Here is an 18,372-nt window from a genome sequence, read left to right on the forward strand (position 1 = left end):
GGATCGGGAACGCGCCACCTCCCCCTCCCCGCCCGCGCAGCGGGCGCGCGGGGGGCGGGAGGCGCAGGTGTCCGCCGCGCCCGTGCATCCCCGTCCCTCGGCGCCTTGGCCGCGGCCCCAGCTCTCTTCTGCCGTCCGCCCCGCGTCCTCCCCTAACCTCGGGTCTGGACCGGCGAGCCGCGGGCCGGGAAAGTTTGAGTCACCGTGGGGGGAGCGGCGGAGGCGGGGCCGTGACCCCGAACGGGGTGGGCTCTAGGACCCGCCTCGGGCTCCCAGCAGGGGGACCCCGCCGCCAGCCCCCGTCCCGCGCGCACCGGCTGCTGCCCGACGGAGCGGGACGGCGCGCTGCAGGCGCGCGCTGGGCAGCCGCTGGGTGCACCGGGAGGCAGCCGCGCTCGCACCTACCCGCGCGCCGCGCCGGCAGAGCAGCAGCCCGCGCGCCGCGCTCCGCACCATGCCCCGTACGCCGCTCCTGCGGCTGCTGCTGGCGCTCTCCGCCGCCGCGGCGGGGGCCGGCGCGCCCGGGCCGGCGCTGCCGCCCATCACGGGGGACGCCACCCTGGCCGTAGTCTTCGACGTCACCGGCTCCATGTGGGACGACCTGATGCAGGTGATCGACGGCGCCTCGCGCATCCTGGAGCGCAGCCTGAGCCGCCGCAGCCAGGTCATCGCCAACTACGCGCTGGTGCCCTTCCACGACCCAGGTAGCGCACCCCGGCGTCCCCTCCGGGCGCCCCGTTGCGGCGCCGCCGCTTGTGCACCCCGGCGCACCTGGACCCCGTGGGCTGCCCGGCACCTGAGCGCGGCGCCCTCCCCACACAGTCGCTCTTCCCGATCCCAGGCACCTGGGCAGCCCTCGCAGCCGCCCCTTCCTGCCGCGGGGAACCTGCTCTGCCCGCCTCCCACGCCTCCAGGTCGCGCTGTCAGGCTAGTGACGGGATAGCTGGGCTCACTGCGTTCAGATGCCGTGTAGCCACCTCTTGCTCTGCGCCTTCAGCAAGCGATGTCGCCTACTTGAGTCTCAGTTTCCCCATTAATGAAATGGGGCGAGACCTGCCTCCGAAACTGGCTGAGACTTTGAAATGAGGCGTTTGTGTCCAGGGCCTGGCACGCGATGAGCCTTTACGGGATTTGCGTTTTTACTAGGTGTTACTTCTTAGAAGCGGCTCCCAGCATGGGCTTCGGAGGCCACAAGAGCCCCGGAAGGCAGGCGAACTCACCCTGCTGAGTCTTGCCCGGCCGCCTTCTCTCTCTCTCCCCTTCTAACCAGGTGGCCTCATTCTCGCTGCTCGGCCCCCTCTTCTCCCCTGCAGGCCGCACCTTGTCCCCTGAAGACCCCTAACTTTCAGTTCAGTGTTAGGGGCACCCGCTGCCGAGTATGCTGAGTACCTTCTGCGTAACAGGACTGCTTTTTTCTCCAACACTTGTTAATGAAAAAATTTTAGATTTAACTGCAAAATAGGTGCGGACAGGCATTGAACATTCGGCTTCCAGCCACCTAGATCCTATAATTAATATTTTACTGTTTCCTTATCATATGTCTCTCCATCCATCCACCTTTCTATCCAGAAGGATAGTTTTATCAAGCCACGAAAGAAAATAAAAACGGTGGATTCCTTGCAAAATTGTACTGCCGAGGACAGCACAATGGCCTAAGGCTATATGAGATTGTAAGCCCTTTTAGAAGAATTTGCTTTTATTAATCACATCATTACAGTATTTGGGAAACAGGCGGCAGTGGTGTGACCTAATTCCATGCAGGAGCTCTGGATTCTGTACAGCTCAAAACTCAAAGCCCCAAAGCCCCCAGGTCTAGAATAAGGTTTTGGAGGACATCAAGGAGTCCCCACCTCAGGGTCAGGGGACAAGAAGGTTGGGGGAGCCGTGAAGGCATGGATTGTGAGGTGTGCCCTGAGGCTTCAGTTCTGACACAGGTCACCCTTTGTTGCCCCAACTCCCTCCCTTTCTGGATCATTCTTGGACTTCCAAAAACATCATTGAGAGAGAATCAGAGAAACTGAGGCTCAGGACACAGATGGGACTTACCTAAAACCATTAACCAGGATGATGTAATTTCTGATTCATAATTCCTATTTGTCTCTAGAATGCTTGCCCGCCATCGCAGGGCATTCTAGCAGTCGGCTGGAGCGGGCCACAGTGAGCCAGGGCCGGGCTGGGCCCCGGGGGCTGTCCTCACTGCACCCTCCCTGGGCGCTGAGCAGGTGTGAGACCCTCCCTCCATCCTCTATGGAACCGAAAGCCCAATCCTCCTCCCCTGTCCCCCAAACTACCCTCCCTACAGACACCCCAAAAGTCCAGGCGCCGAGGGGGACCTCGTCATTTACCGAGCCCCTGCTGTGTGTGGTTCCCAGTGTGAAGGGGGCAGGGTTCACACCAAGGAGCAGGTAGCCTGCTGGCAACAGGCCACACAGAGGGTAGAAAGTGTCATCACATGCTGGTTCCGGTACAGGCTCCTGACGATTGTGCAGCGGGGGAGGGGACTAAATAAGGGCGCTCTGAGGAAGCAGCATTGGGGAAGGATTGAAGAACATGTGTGAATGTTTATTAGCTTTTGACCATTTGCCCAGCCGAGGCTAGGTGCTGGGATGCAGTGGGGACAGAGCCTGAGCACATGGCACTTGCTGGGTGGAGGCTGACATGTCGGGACAGGTGTTGGGGGGAGCCAGGGCATAGAAGGAGTGACACGGGGAAGCAGGAAGAGGTGAGACTGGTTTGGACTGTGACTTTGGGTCTGAGGATTTGGAGCACTTGGATTTCCTTCTTTGGACTGTGAGCAGCCACTGTAAGTTTCTGAGCCGGGATTAGAGCCGTGGTTTAGATTTCGGCTGTGTCTTTTGAATCAGCCAATGGAATTCTCTTCGATGGAAGAGAAGCTTCATAAACAGGGGTTTTAGCAGACCGAGTGGGTCCCCCTGGGCTGCATGCTGGGAAGGCCTTCTTAAAGGAATCCTCTAGGACCAAGCTTTGCAGGGAAAATATCAGTGGCTCTGGACTGCACATGCCTGGAGATAAACCAGGACGTGTGCTTTGGAAATATTTTATTTAAAGTTTTAAATGAAAGAAAAAGGGGGGTATAATCCCAAACTCAAGAGTTAGAATTTTGCTAATGGTTTCATTTTGGCTGAAAATTCAGTTCATTTTCAGTTCTTCTCTATTAAAATGTTGCAAAAAGCACCCTCACATGTAAGTCTTTGCATCTTTCATTGGTTTTTCTGTAGAATTTTCTTGAAGAATTCCTAGGTCGTTTTGAACACACTGTGTGGGTGGGAACTCTTCAAATTGTTTTCCAAAATGCTTCACGAGTTTAAATTTCCACCAGGAGCCTTTGAGGGGCCCGTTTCAGAGTAGCCATCCCCAATACTGGGAATTAGGAAAAAAAACATTTTCCCCTAATTCAGAAGATGCAAAATGTTATCTTCCTATTTTAATTGCTAGTGAGGTTCAGCACATTTTCAAGTGATCACTGGATTTTTTTTTTTTGGTGTGAATTTCTTCTTTTCTCAGTCATTAGCTCCTTTACTTATTTTTCCACTAGAGTTTTAGTGGTTTTCTGATCAGTTGATATGAGGATGTTATGAGGTTAGTACTATTTATAGGTTATAATATATATATATGTAATATATATATATATTTAGAGGTTATAATATCAGTACTATTATACTGATATTAACTGGCTGTTGTTATGAGGTTAGTGTTTTTCCTGGGGGAGTTGCCTTTTAGTAATGTCTGTGATTTCTGATGTTCTGAAGTTTTAAATGTTTGTGTAGCAAAATGCATTGACTTTTTCCCCTTGTAATTTCTTCACTATCATGCTTAGAAAGACTGCTTTTTCTATCACAAAGTCAGGTACGTGTTCCAGGCTTTTTCATTTGTTTTCTCTCTGTTTTTCTCTATATTTAATCTGGAATTTTAAAAAATTGATGCATGGTGTGAAAAATAATGTGATTCTTCTAGTATGGGATATTTAATTGTTCAGGTACATTTGATTGAATACTCCTTCCTTTTTTCATTCATTGAATCCAGCCTTCTTCCCAAATTATTAACAATTTATCTGGGCTTTCCATTCTGTCCCGTTGTATGGCAGCTTTTCTGCCAGGAGCACATTATATTCATTACTTGGCTTTTAACAGGTACTAATAAGACAAACTGTCCTCATATTCTTTTTATTTAAAAAAAAATTCCCCAGCTTTCTTGACATATAATTGACCCATAATATGGAGTAAGTTTAAGGTATATGATGTGTTGATTTGACACATATATATATTGCAAAATGCTCACCACTATAGCATTAGCTAACACCTCCATCCTGTCACATAATCACCATTTCTTTTTTTGTGGTGAGAACATTTAAGATCTACTCTCTTGGTAACTTTTGAGTACATGACACAGTATTATTACGCTATAATCACTGGGCTCTACACTAGATCCCAGAACAAACTCATCTTACAGTTTGTACCTTTTAACCAACATCGCCCCATTCCCTCCACCCCTTAGCTGCTGGTAACCACCAATCTCCTTTCTGTTTGAGTTCAGATCCCACCTATAAGCAAGATCATACAGCATTTGTCTTTCTCTGACTGTATTCACTCAAAATGAGGCCCTCAAGGTCCTTCCAGGTTGTTTCAAATGGCAGGATTTCCTTCTTTCCCATGGCTGAATAATACTCCATTGTGCATATATATATATACCACATCTTCTTTACCCATTCCTCTGTCGACAGTTGAGAAAATGTAATAAGCTCTACATTTTAGAACAGTTTTGATCTACAGAATCATTGCGAGGAAAGTACAGATGTTCACATATAACACCCCGCTTTCCCTGTTATTAACATCTAACATTACTATGGTATGTTTATCACAATTAAGGAACCAATAGTGGCATATTATTCTTAACTAGAATCCATTCTTTATGCCAGTTTTCTCATTTTCTGTCCCAGGATCCCAACCAGGACACCAGAGTACCTTTAGCTGTGGTGTCCCCTTAGCCTGCTTTTGGCTGTGACAGTTTCTCAGGCTTTGTTTTTGATGACCTTGACAATTTTGATGAGTGTTGCTCAGTATGTCCCTGCGCTGTGATTTGTTAGTGTTTGTCTCCAATTAGACCGGGTCATGGGGAGGAAGACCACAGAGGAACCATGCCATTCTCATCACATCACATCAAGGGCATGTGCTGTCAATATGACATCACTGTTGATGTTGACCTTGATCACCTGGCTGAGGTTGCCAGGTGTCTCCACTGTGAAACTGCTCTTTTCTTTCTCCCTTTCCCCACTGTCCTCTTCGGAAGAAAGTCACTTTGTGCAGCCCACACTTAAGAAGTAGGTATTAGGCTCCACCTTAATGAGGGTGGAGAATCTACATAAATTATTCATAGTTCTGCACAAGAATCGTCTCTTCTCCCCAATTTATTTATTCGATCATTTATCTATCAGTATGGCTTCATGGATATTTATTTCATACGTTGGGTTATAATCCAATATAATTTCATTTATTTTTTTGCTCAAATGTTTCCATCTTTGGTTTTCAGAAGCTCTTTTAGCTGGCTTCTGTGTGCCTTTGACATATCCCCATTGTGGCATATATATACATATATTTTAAAGCACTTTCTTACTTTCTGGCACTACAAGATGTTCAAGATTCATCTTATATATTTCCTGCCCCAGTCCTAGAATTCTCCAAGGAGCCTGGTTCCTTTTGTTTAAAAATGGTGCTAGAAACTAGGATTTGAATGCTAAGTGTACTTGTTGCTACTGAGATTTCATTGTTTCTAGACTTTTAGCTGACAGAGCCGGGAGATACATGTTGCATATATAACCTGTGTGTATACCTGTATCTATAAACATTTCTATATGCCACCATCGGTATCAATATTAAGCTGGACACAGTTCATACTGATGTCTCCAACTCTAATTCATCACCATGTGGGCCATTCTAACCTCCTCCCCTTGCTTATGTATAACCTCCCACCCCACACACACCGGCTCCCACCATCCACCATCTTTTCACACAGCTGTCCAGTCCCAGCATATACGAAGATGTGGCTTTAGCATTGCTAACTCCCACCCCATAGGAAGGAAACAACTCTATTAGCTAGGGCATAGTTGTTTCACGTTTAGTCTTAGAGATGGTGCTTACTATTTTCCTGAGTTATGGAGGCCAACATCTTATTCATATTCTTTGTATTCATCTTTTTCACTTTAAAAATATTCTTAAATAATTATTCTTTCTGATGAAAAACAGAAACACCTTAGTCAACTTCCAAAAAAATTTCCGACTGTGATTTTTTTGCTTGGAGTTGTGTTAAATCATGATTTGGGGGGAGAATTATCCTTTTTAAAATACCCGTTGTTTCCATCTAGGAGGCATGCTCCTTCCTTGGTCCACATATTTATTTCCTTGACTAAAGATTTATAGGTTTTTTTTTTTTCTTATAGATCCCACCCATTTCTTTTTAAGATCATTTCTAAATGTTTTGGTTTTTGTTACTATTTTGACCGGAAATCTTTTTCCATTACATTTTTCACAAATGAGTATTGCTAGAATGTTGCAGAGCAATTCATTTTCATGTATTTATTTTGTTTCCAACTTTTTACTGAAGTTTTTTTTTTTTTAAGTAGGTCTAATTTTGGGGGTAATGTCTTGACTTTTCTAGGTCGACAACCACACAGCCTGTCTGAATTAGAATATTGTTTGCCCTTTTCCAGTAAAATATTTCCCTAATTTCTGATGTTTTGTGGTATTTATCAGCTAGAAGTTTTGAAACAATGCCGAATGGTGGCTGCATCCGTTCATATCTTGCTTCTGGTTGTAAACTGTTGTATGATGTTGGCTCTCGATTTGAGGTTTTCTTCATCAGGTGAAGGAAGATGCTTTCAGTCCTAATTTACTAAACATTAAAAAAGAAAAAAAGACCCAAAACAAAAAACCCAAACAGGAATGGGCCCTGAACTTTAGCCCATGACTTCCTGGCTTTGTTGAGATATTCCCACAATCTCTTTTCTGTTGACCTATTGATACGATTCCTTCATTTGTAACTGTACCCACACTCCTTGCAGAAGCCTGCTCGGTCATGGTGGGCTACTCTTTAATATACAGCTGGATTCTATTTGCTTGTTGCTTAGGAGTTTTATTTCAATATGTGTGATCTGTAAATGATTTTCTTTGTGCTCTATGTCAGGTTTTGGCATCAGGGCTCATAGCTCTTTCAGTCAATAACTTGAATTATTGTTTCCTCCTGAAACTGCAAAATTAATACAGGCTTGTAAAATATTCTAATGATACAGCTCTCAAGAGACAAAAACAGTTTTAATCATTTTGTGTTCTTCTAGACTGTGTGTGTGTGTAATTCACACACACACACATATATATATGCACACTTAACTTTTTTATTATAAAAAGTGGGATGATACTATGTTTTGCAACCTGCTCCCCACCCTACACACACACACAATATATATCATAGCTATCTTTCTGTGCCAGGAAATACAGAGCCATCTTGTTATTTTTAATGACTGCATAAGATGAGACAGGAGGGATTTTCATTTATTTTAATCTTATCTTGATTTATCCAGCCATTCCAACATTCTGGCAAAGAGATTGCTTTCAGTCTCTTTCCAATAAGCACATACATACTTGCAAACATATCTATAGGAAAGATTCCCAGAAATGCAATCGCTTTGTGAAAGCATGTCTGTGAGCGGGAGTAATGCCATCTTGTCAAATCCTCCATGCTGAGTGATGGATCGCCTTCACAGTTCTTTTCCTTTGACACCCAAGTACTCCTTAGATATTATCCAGCTTGAAACAATTAACATTGCTCCCTGGGGTGGGATTCCTTGCTCTAAATTCCAGCGAGAATGCTTGGATGTCAGCCCCTGCTCCTTTGCACTCCCAAGTGGTCATGCTTGCCTCTGTACATAAGTCTTCCTAAACCCAAAGTAATGCAGAGATCTGCACCTCCCTCGGCTGCCCAGGGCAAGCTTCTGTAGGCACAATGCCCTCAGTAAGCCTCTGTGAATTCCAGCTGGGCTTGCCAGCCTCTTTCTTTGGTCCCACAGCCCCGCTGGCCTTTGGGGGTTGGTTTGCTTATCCCTCCCCCAGGTGGAACACATGAGCATTTTCGGTTTTGGTAGCTTTGCCAAACTGCCCTCCAGAAATGTACCATCTTGTCCTCCCATTAGTGGAGGAGTATTCTGCGTTTCCCCCACATCTTGCTGGCATCTAGAAACATTGTTCTTGCTTTTTGGGCTAATTTGACGGGTGAGACCTGGTGCCTCATTTTGATTTGCACGTCTGATTGGTGGTGAGCTTGAGCATCTCCTCTGGGTGGCCAGGGGTAGTGGTGCAGGACGGCAGGACAATGCATATGCTCGACAAACAGAGTTGCCTGGGACCTGGGAGCTCGATTATGCACGTCCCTGTCACTGATGGCACCTCATCAAGGGTGGTGGTCCTGCCTGAGCTTTCCAGACATGAGTCTGTGCAAGGCAAGTCGGGGAAGAAATGGGCAGGCGGGGGCTGGCTTCAAGAAAAGGAGCAGCAAGGTCAGGCTGTGGTGGGTCTGTGGGCAGGGGGCTGCCCGAAGGGGCTGGGGCAGGCTGGGGTGGGCTGGGGCGTTACATCTGCCAACACAGCATGACTCTGGCCCCAGGGACCCCTAACATGCCTGCTATTCATTTACTCAGTATGTGATTCTTGAGGGGTTACTATGGGCCAGGTGGGGGCCAGCTTGCCATGGTACCTTCAATCCAGTCAGGCCCCCAGTAAAGAGCCAAGTTCATGAACCATTAACCATTAACTGGTGTGGTTCTGTTACAATGAGGCCCAGGCTGCTTTAGATGTGAGGAGACAGGAGTGGCATTTGAGTTGAGGTGGAGAGGAGCTGGGTGGTTGGAAGAGGATCCAGATGGGATGGAGGGAGCCCTCCGGGCAGAGGGAACGGCACAGCCCTGGCTCTGAGGCTGGCAGGAATGTGGATCTGAGCATCCTGAAGATGGGGAATTGCTGATGTGGACACCCGGGCAGAGTGAGAACTGGGTAAGAGGCCCACTTGAGGAGCCCTTGGGAGACTTGGCTTTGGACTGCTGGCCACCAGAGAGGAAGCAGAGGAAGGTTCTGGGGCCATTTTGGCTCTTTGGACACAGCCATTTCCTCGGTTGTTTCCTGCCCCACCATGTTTGTCCTTTGGGCTATTTGGAATTTTCCAGGGAATCACATTCACCCAGACCTGTGCTCAGGAACTGTTGGAATTTTAGCAGGCTAGACTTCATTTTCACCTGCCCCCGCCTCTTAGAAATGGGAGCACTGAGTGTCAGAGAGAGGACACAGTGTGTCCACGCTGGTGGCAGACTGGGGGGTCCTGCCCGGGGTCACTGCAGCTGGTGGAGGGGCAGGCGTGCATCCAGAGTTGGCCCCACATGTCCGGCCCTGCTTTCGAGAAGAAGCAGGGAGGGGCAAACCCTGAAAAGAGTCTTTGACAAGAGATCCGTCTGAGGCTGGACCTCTAGGGCCCGGCTGGGGCCCTGCCCGGCTCCAGCAGGACACACGACCACTTGGGTGGTTCTTCCTGTGCCTGAGCCTCACGTGCCCCAGGAGCTACACACCCTCCGCTTGTCAAGTGGAAAAAAAATCTGCCTATGGACAGATGGCTCCGGGCCAGGCTTCTGGGGCTCACATGCTCAAGGGCGGTGCAAGTGGAGGCAAAGTCGCGGCTTGAATCATCTTTGCAGCTGGCTGGCCGCTGGGCCCTGCTCTGAGGGCCTGCATGCCACATCTGCCCAGCTGTTTGGCAAGTGCCTCCTTTTAGTCATGGACCTCGGTCTCCCTCCAGGGACAGAATGAGGGACAGGGGACAAGTACTGAGCATCTGCAGCTTCATGTGCAGGGATCTGGGGTCAGACTGACTTGGGTTTGAACCCCGTCTCTGCTGCTTCCTCACTGTAAAATTATGGGCAGGTCCCTTTACCTCCCTGGGCCTCAAATTCTCATGTAAGTTGCTGTAAGGCTTTTTTCTGAGCAAATGTGCATCGAATGCATAGAATGGAACCTAGCACTCAGCAAATACCAAACAATGGTAGCGTCATCAGCATCATGTGTTTGGAGGTAGTGTAGCTGGTGGCAAAGGGCACCAAACCTATGGATTTGGACATTATTCTAGGTTGAATAGTGTTCTCACAAAATCCCTGTCCTCCCTAGAACCTCAGAATGTGACCTTATTTGGAAATAGGTCACTAACGATGTAATTAGTTCAGGTGAGGTCATCCTGGAGTAGAGGGCGCCCTTCATCCAATATGACTGGTGTCCTTGTAAGAAGAGAAGAGACACAGAGACAGACACAGGGTAAAGGCCCCGTGACACTGGGGGCGAACTGGAGTGGTGATGGGTCTAAAGTCAAGGAACACCAAGGACTGCTTGTGTCACCAGAAGCAAAGAGGAAGAAGGCAGGGAGCAAATTCCTGCCTGGAGCCTTCAGAGAGGGCCCGGCCCGCTGACACCTTGATTTTGGGCATCCAGCCTCCAGAACTGTGAGAAAGTAAGTTCCCGTTGGGTAGAGCCACCGAGTCTGTGGTATTTTATTCCAGGGGTCCTGGGAAACCAGCACAGACATTAGCTACCACTTACTAGTCCTGCTGAGATCACTCTGTCCTGGGGAGCTTTGGGATGGTCAGGGGTGATGGGGCCGCAGGTCCCAGGGGCGCTGATTAACGGCAAGAAGGCGTCTGTCTCTGTCTCTCTGCCTGGAGCTGGGACAGGTGTGGGGGGCGGCAGTTGAGCGGCAAGGAGAACAGGTGGCCAGAAGACCTCCACACCCCCAGCCCCTTCTTGACGTCTTGGAAGGCAGTCCTGCCCTGAAATAATGGAACTGGGCAGTAGCACCCAGTGCCCAGAACCGGCTTATCTATTCATAACGGAAGAAATCACAGACGTGTGTGTCTCTATAAGGGTGTACTCTCCTCAGAGCCTCCTTTGTTCAGAATTTGCGGCAGACTATTAAAAAGCTCTTGTGTTCCGTCTTTGCTGGGGTCCCGCTCTCCATCTCAAGAGGAATCACAGATATTTCTGCCTGCCTGGCCAGGCCTCCCTTAGTATGGCCAGCCCCTCGGCAAGCCCCAGATGAGCACATGTGGTTTCCTGCCTCGTTTTGAATCTGTTCCCCTGGGTGATGGGCAGCAGCGTGCTGTGGTGGGCACGCGGCACGGGATCAGCAAATATGACATGGACTTGGCATTCAGCAAATACTTGCTGAGTGTTGGCTGCATGCCTGGCATTGTGTTAGGGCAGGAAATAAAGATAAGTAGAACTTGGGTCCTGACCTGAAGATGCTCTAATAGTATGGAATTCGTTGAAGTATTGATTCATTCACTCATTTGAATAGTATTGATCTAGCACTTACCATGTGCCCGGAGCTGAGCTCGGCACCAGGTCTACAATGGTGAACAAGACAAGGGGTCACTGTCGACGCAATATATCCAGTCAACTCTTGCACCAAATCTTCCCAGCTGACCTTGAAGGACTCTTCCACTCTCTGGGCCTCAGTTTCCCCCTTCTTTAAAAAGATGGATGTCTTTGGATCTCTTTATCCTCAATATTGTTACATTTGGCACATGAGTTTGTAATCAAGTCAGTTTTTCCGAAGTCTATTCTGGCCGACGGGGTGACGGAGGCTGCGACAGGCAGAATAATGCCTCCTCAACAAAGATGTCCATGTCCTAATCCACGGGACCTGGAGATCTCTTACTTGACATGGCAAAAGGGACTTTGCAGACATGATTAAGGGATCTTGAGAGGGAGAAATTGTCTTAGATTATCCAGGCCCATGGTGATTGTGAGGGTCCTTCTGAGAGGGAGGCAGGAGGCTGAGAGCCAGAGAAGGAGATGTGACCACAGAAGCAGGGGCAGCGAGAGAGACTGAAGATGCCCCATCAAGGAATGCAGTGGCTGCTAGAAGCTGGACAAGGCCAGGAAGCGGATTCTGCCCTAGAGCCTCTGGGAGGAACCCGACCTGCTGACACCTTAATTTTAGGACTTCTGGCCTCCAGAAATGAATGTGTGCTCATTTAAGACACAACATCTGTATTAATTTGTTACAGCAGTAATGGGAAACTAAAACAGAGGCCAGCCTTAAAAATCCTTTCCTGGCTCCTGGCTCCTGGCTCCTGAAATTTTCCAGGTCCTGTGTTAGCCATACAGTCCCTGGCCCTTAGCATGAGCTGACCAAGTGCTTGGGACATGAGGAGGTTGGACGAGGAAGTCACCGAGCAATCCGGAAGGACGTGGGGGAATTGGGATGGGCGATTTCCCAGAAAAATCTTCCTCTCTCCCAGAGTGCAGAATCTCCCAGAACAGCCTTGGCGATGGATGCAGGGCCAGACTTTAGATGGTGCACCGCCCCCACCTCCCTCCCCACCTTCCCCCACAGGGCCGCCCACGTTGGGTTTCTCAATCCAGTAAAACTGTTTAAAAAAAAAAAAACAACTAAAAGAAAAGAAAAGAAAAACAACACAGGGAATTGTCATAGGTGACCAATTTTTTATCTTGCCAAGTAGAATCAGGAGCAGAATCAACTCCCCTTGAACTGTTACTGTCCTTCCATAAAAGAGAGCAACCCTCAACCCCCCCACCCCCCCACCCCCTGTGCCCCAAGTGGGAAGCACACAGATCATAGAATAAAGGGTGGTCCTTCCAACTGGAGTGCCTTTTATTCTCACGTTGCTGTGAATGGGAGAGAATGTGGTCAGCCTGGCACTGGTCCAGCATTGGGACCCCCTGCGGCGGGCCAACACCACTGATAGATCGCGATGGGGAGGGTTGGGGTGGGGGTGGAGTGGGACCCCTCCTCAGTAGGAACCCCCCCAACTCAGAGCTGGGCCTGGGGAGGCTTCTCTGGGTTTGCAGGCAGTGAGCAGTCTGTGTTGATTCTTAAGCAGGCGTGATGTGAGCAAGACCAGGCACCACTGACAGGTAGATGGATCCGAGGTTGTAACATCTGGGGATGAGAACAGTTACAAAGTTACTGAATTTGCATCCAGAGTCTTCACAAATGCTCTCGTCTTTGACACAACAATTCTGCTTTTTGAGAGTGTATCCCCTGGAAAGAGCTGAACCAGTGCTTAAATGCTGTGGATCTAAAGATGTTCTTAATAGCACGGTTCCTTATAAAAATTGGAAACAAAATGATATTGGGCAAGTCCATTATTGGACATTTATACAAAGGAAATACTTTGTAGCTATTAAACCATGATTTTGAACCAAGTATTTGACCTTCTGGAAAGATGCTCACAGTATGTTGTTCAGTGAAAAGAATCAGGTTAAAATTAGCATGTTATTTATACTTCAATAGAAATTCTGCTTAAAATAGTGTGCATGCATGTTAAACATACTTACATGTTTTAAAGTTTTGAAGGTTATATATAAAAATACAAAGGACTCTCTCTGGTTGTAGAATTTCCTTCTTTTCCTGTGTATCAGAAATTTCTACATACAGTTCACAGGGAACAGTTGTGATGAGCTCAGTTTCTGGAGGTGTACTGCCCTCGGCTCATATCCCAGCACTGCCACTTATTGGCTGTGTGTCCTTGGGAAAGTTCCTTAACCTCTCTAAGCCTCCATTTTCTCCTCTGTAAAATGTGGGTAAGCTTTGGACCTCCCAGGTGCCAGGGAGGAGTCAGCGAGCTAATAGGGAACCTCTCAGCAAAATGTCAGTATCATTGATGTCATTTTTTTTAACGGTGAATACGTATTATTATGTAATAAAGAGATTACCAACGTTGAGTACAAATTTTGCTCTTCTCAGTCAAACTTGAATTTGAGGACCTCATATCGGAGCAAGACTCTCTTTGCCTACCAGGTGCGAGGTTGCCCGTTCACATTAGCAGGAGCAGCTCCCACTTACTGAGACTTTGTTCTGTGCCAAGCCCCATGCTAGGTGTTTCCCTACCTGGCTTCACTGAATTCTCACAATGCTGGCGCTCAGCTAGGAGAGATCGTGTTGTTATGTCCCTCATTTTTACAGGTGGGGAAACCGAGGCTTAGGATAGTGAAGTAAGCTTCGAGAGGCCCTGTGGCTGGTGAAGGATGGAACCAGGATTCCCGTCAGAGTTGAAGTCAAAAGCCAAGGGTGTGACTGAATTAGTTACTGCCCAAGTCAGAAGGAGGGAGGCCCTGGGGAAGGCTTGGGGAAGGCAGAGCAGGCGGAGAAGGGAGTGCTGGACAGGATGAATAAATACGGAACAGAGCGGAGAGGCGGGGGCCTGCAGGGCGGGATTCTTCAAGTGGACGGCAGAAGGCCAGACAATTCCATGGGCTTCCTTTTCTAAAAAGAACCAAGGTCTGCTGACTAGTTTTTTTTGGAATTTTTTTAGGGTGACTGGAACTTAGAATTCTTGAACTAAAAATAGTCCATTACTAGAGTTCACCTAGCGCTCCAACGCAACATTTTCCTAAGAAGTTTGCCCTCCATGCCACCTTGCAAAAGTGCCTCAGTGCACACACAGCGAGGTGGAATTCTAGCCCCATTTTGGGGGGCGCTGGTACCCGTCTCATGTTAGCTGTGGCTCTCCATTCCTGCCATTAAAAAAAAAAAAGCTTTTCATTAGGGAAAATTTCAAATATATACAAAGTACACAGAATAATATAATGAACCCTCATATACCCATCACCCAGCGCCATGAAATACCAAAAAATATCTGCCATTCTTGTTTCATCTACACCTCCTCCCACCCTCCACCCCCTACTCAGCCATGATCACTTGTTACAGTTCTTTTTTTATGAGATACAATTTACATACATTGAAAAGCTCAAATCTTCCCTTTGCACTTCTGACAAACAGAACCACCCATGGAAACACCCTCCTCTCGCATCGCAGAACTTTTCTGCCTCCCCAGGCAGTACCTTAGCATCTGCCTACCCACCAGACAATCTCTGGTCTCATTTTTTTCATCTCAGATGAATTCTGCCTGCTGCACAACTTTCTATAAAAGGAACCATATAGGCTGTGTTCTTTTGTGTCTGGCTTACTTGCAGCATTGTATCTGGGAGATTTATCCATGTGGTTGCCTGTCTTGGTAGTTCGTTCTGTTTTCTTGCCGAGTCGTATTTGATTATGTGAATATACCACAGTTTGTTTATTCTGTTCGCCAGTGCACAGACCTCTGGCTAGTTTCCAGTTCTGGGCTATTATGAGTAAAGCCGCTATGAACGTTTGAGCATAAGTCTTGGTGTGGACATATGTTTTCATTTCTCTCGGGTAGAGACCTAGGACTGAGATGACCGGGTCACCTAGGAGGTGCGTGTTTAACTTTCTAGAAGTTTCCATTTGTCTTCCAAAGTGGCTGAGCCGTTTTGCATTCCCACCACAGTGGACAGAAGTTGCGGCGGCTGTTCTGTTTCCTGCCAGCATTTGGAGTAGTCCACCTTGGCAACTTAGCTCTGCACTTTCTACATGAGCTGCTATATGGATGGAGTTTCTGGAAGATTTTACTCTTGCTGCTCAGTCAGGCTTTGGCTTCTGTCTCTTTGTTTTCCCAGATTTCCTTTCCCACTGAGGGTGGGGTGGGTGGCGTGGTAGAGGTGACCCCAGGGGAGTCATGGTCACCCAACATCGGGGGCCGTGGTTCTGGGGGAGGAACTGGGATTTGCGTTCTGTCTCACCTCTGAAGCTCCGGGCTGATTTGGAGCAGGGCCGGGGCCAGGTGTCGGATCTGATCCTGGCAGGCCTGGAGGCTGCTCCCCTTTTGTGGGGCCTCTGAGACCCGGGCCTCAGCTCCCCGCGCCACAGGTGGCACATGAGCTAACTGCTGCCCTGGCCCTGAAGGCCTGTGTCGGAGTAGCCCTAGCCCACTGGGCCTCTGTCTCTTCCCTACAGATATTGGCCCGGTGACCCTCACGTCAGACCCCGCCGTGTTTCAGAGGGAGCTGAGAGAGCTCTACGTGCAGGTGGGCTGCCCTGACCCCGGCTGCCAGCCCGCTGTGCCTTTCTCTCCAGTCCATGCCCGAAGCCAAGGTCTTTGCCCCACCCAGCGGCCAAGAGGGCAGCCTCCTGCAGCTGCCGTGACCTGCCTGCCTGCTTCCCAGAACGTGTGTTTATTTGGGGTCTATTCCAGGGCAGGTTACGGAAGGGCTCTGGGGAAGCCGCTTTGAACGCTTTCCTCTGCCCGTGCCCACTCTCCTCCTGGCCCCCCCTCACCGCTCTACCGTCCACGCCTTGCCTGACATGAGGCCTCTTTGGGGCATCTGGTAGATGTCCCGGGGCTCCCTCTCCCCCCAACGTGTCTCACTCATCACAGTGGTAATTAAACAATCATGTTGTGCATATTAGTATAGAGTCTGTCTCCCACCCCAGACGCCGTGGGAGGGACCGTGCCGCTCTTGGCGTGGGTGATGAGTGAGTGACCTGCTCGTCTGAAGCTGAGGCAGGTTGGCCACCATGTGGCGTCTCAGGGAAGGGAGTGGCTGGGACCCTGGCCGGGCCCTCAGATGAGCAGCCAGGGGGCCTCCCACTGCCAGCTGGGTTTGGAGGGGTCCCCGGTGGGTCCCACCTACAGGAGGTGGATGGCAGCCGCTGACACGCCCCTGTCCCCCAGGGAGGCGGTGACTGCCCGGAGATGAGCATAGGGGCCATCAAAGCTGCTGTGGAGGTCTCCAACCCCGGCTCCTTCATCTACGTCTTCTCAGACGCGCGTGCCAAGGACTACCACCTGAAGGAGGAGGTGCTGCGGCTCCTGCAGCTTAAACAGGCACAGGTAAGCGGAGCAGCCTTGGGGGGCTCGTGTGTGGGGCCCCAGGGGGTCCCAAGGGAGCTGGGGCCTCCCATGCGGCAGCCCAGAGCCCCACCAGGAGAGCAAGGATGGGAGCACTGCCTCCGTGGTCCCCCCCCAGCCTCGTAGGCTGCAGCCCCAAGCTGGGCTGGTGATTCCAAGTGTGTTCTCATGCCCTGGGCCCCCCACCCGCCGGGCGCCCGCCTCCAGGCCAGGCTCAGTCTTGATAAAGACCACACCACCCTCCGCCTTTCACACCCCGTCAACGCCTGCGCAGTCTGCCTTCTCCTGGCGTCTGCTCCCTGTCTCTGCGGTGCACGTTGCCTTTTCCCCGTGTCAGGGTCTGGAAGATGCACTGGGGCCTCTGCTTCTTGCTTTTGCCGTGAGGGATGGGAGAAGGGATGTGCATGGGGAAGGAAGGGCTGCCTGTTTGACATCCTTGGGAGAAGATCTCAAGGGCTGGGACAGCTTCTCTGTTCTCCCATCTAGAATAAATTCCTTCTTCCAGGGTTCTTGTCTGCAGCCGCCAGGGGCTGCTTGGTTCCCCTCCCTTCCTGTAGACCCATTAACATCCCCATTTATTGAGCACTACCTTATTTCTGGCCCTGTGCTGCATTAGTCCCGACCCCCATGGGGTGGGTACTCCAGTCATTCCCCTTTTACCGATGTGTCACCTGAGCCCAGAGAGAGGAAAGGGCCTGCCCTGGGTCGCCCCCCGCTGGCTCCAGACCCGACACCTACACCTGAAGAAGGTGGCCGGGGGAAACCGCGAGCCAGGCTTCCCGTCTCTCTTGCCAGGTGGTCTTCGTGCTGACGGGGGACTGTGATGACCGCACTCATCCCGGCTACCTGGCCTATGAGGAGATCGCTGCCACCAGCTCGGGGCAGATTTTCCACCTGGACAAGCAGCAGGTGACCGAGGTGAGCCTTCCCTGCCTCTCCTGCCTCTCTGGGAGGCTGCCTGGTGGTTGGACGGCCATCAGAGACGAGCGTATCTATACCGAGGTGGGGGCGGGAAGCTCCGCGCTCAGGGCTGTGTGGCATCATCCCACCAAACCCTCCCGCCCACCTGCCCGCCTCAGAGGCAGGTGCTGCAGGTGTCCCGATTTTGCAGGTGAAGAGGCTGGGGCTTGAGGAGGCACTCTGGTTTTTAGCCCGGGCCCCACAGGTGGTCCAGGTTGGCAGGATGGACCTAGAAAAATTTGGCAGAAGTGGGGATATGGGGGGGGAGCTTCTCCCCAGAGTCAGGGAACCGGGGTGTGGGTGGGGGAGCACAGGGCAGGTTTGGGGCGGATCAGGGGGTGGTCAGGGGGTTCAGGCTGTGTTGCTGGGACAGAAACACCTGCTTGGGGACTTGGCAGGGAGGGGCTTCCGTGGCCCTGTGCCCGGGTGCAGGGTTGCCAATGCTCTGCATTCACTCCAGGCTCCCTCAGCCACCCGGGGCTCTCCCTGCGTGACCCTCTGCCCCGCACGTCCATCCCTTCTCAGGAGCCAGAGGGAACCTCCCAGTGACGTGCTGGTAAATGTTTCACAGCCATCTCCCTGGAAAGAACAGGATCACCCATTTCCATGGTGTAAATACCCCTATTTTGGCCAAT

At 50.1% G+C, this 18,372-nt stretch overlaps 1 protein-coding gene across 2 annotated transcripts in view; it reads left to right on the forward strand.

The window, feature by feature from the left end:
- Window positions 1–301: 301 nt before the first annotated feature.
- Window positions 302–18,372, forward strand: part of HMCN2 (hemicentin 2) — a 134,661-nt gene continuing 116,590 nt past the window's right edge. For both annotated transcript variants that reach the window (XM_036913576.2, XM_036913577.2), the window contains exons 1-4: window positions 302–704; window positions 15,883–15,953; window positions 16,601–16,759; window positions 17,573–17,695. In XM_036913576.2, the coding sequence (XP_036769471.2) occupies window positions 455–704; window positions 15,883–15,953; window positions 16,601–16,759; window positions 17,573–17,695 (603 nt within the window). In that variant the 5' untranslated portion in view covers window positions 302–454. The remainder of the gene's footprint in view (window positions 705–15,882; window positions 15,954–16,600; window positions 16,760–17,572; window positions 17,696–18,372) is intronic.

Source organism: Manis pentadactyla, chromosome 3 (assembly GCF_030020395.1).
Source record: "Manis pentadactyla isolate mManPen7 chromosome 3, mManPen7.hap1, whole genome shotgun sequence".
NCBI classification, from domain to species: Eukaryota; Metazoa; Chordata; class Mammalia; order Pholidota; family Manidae; genus Manis; species Manis pentadactyla.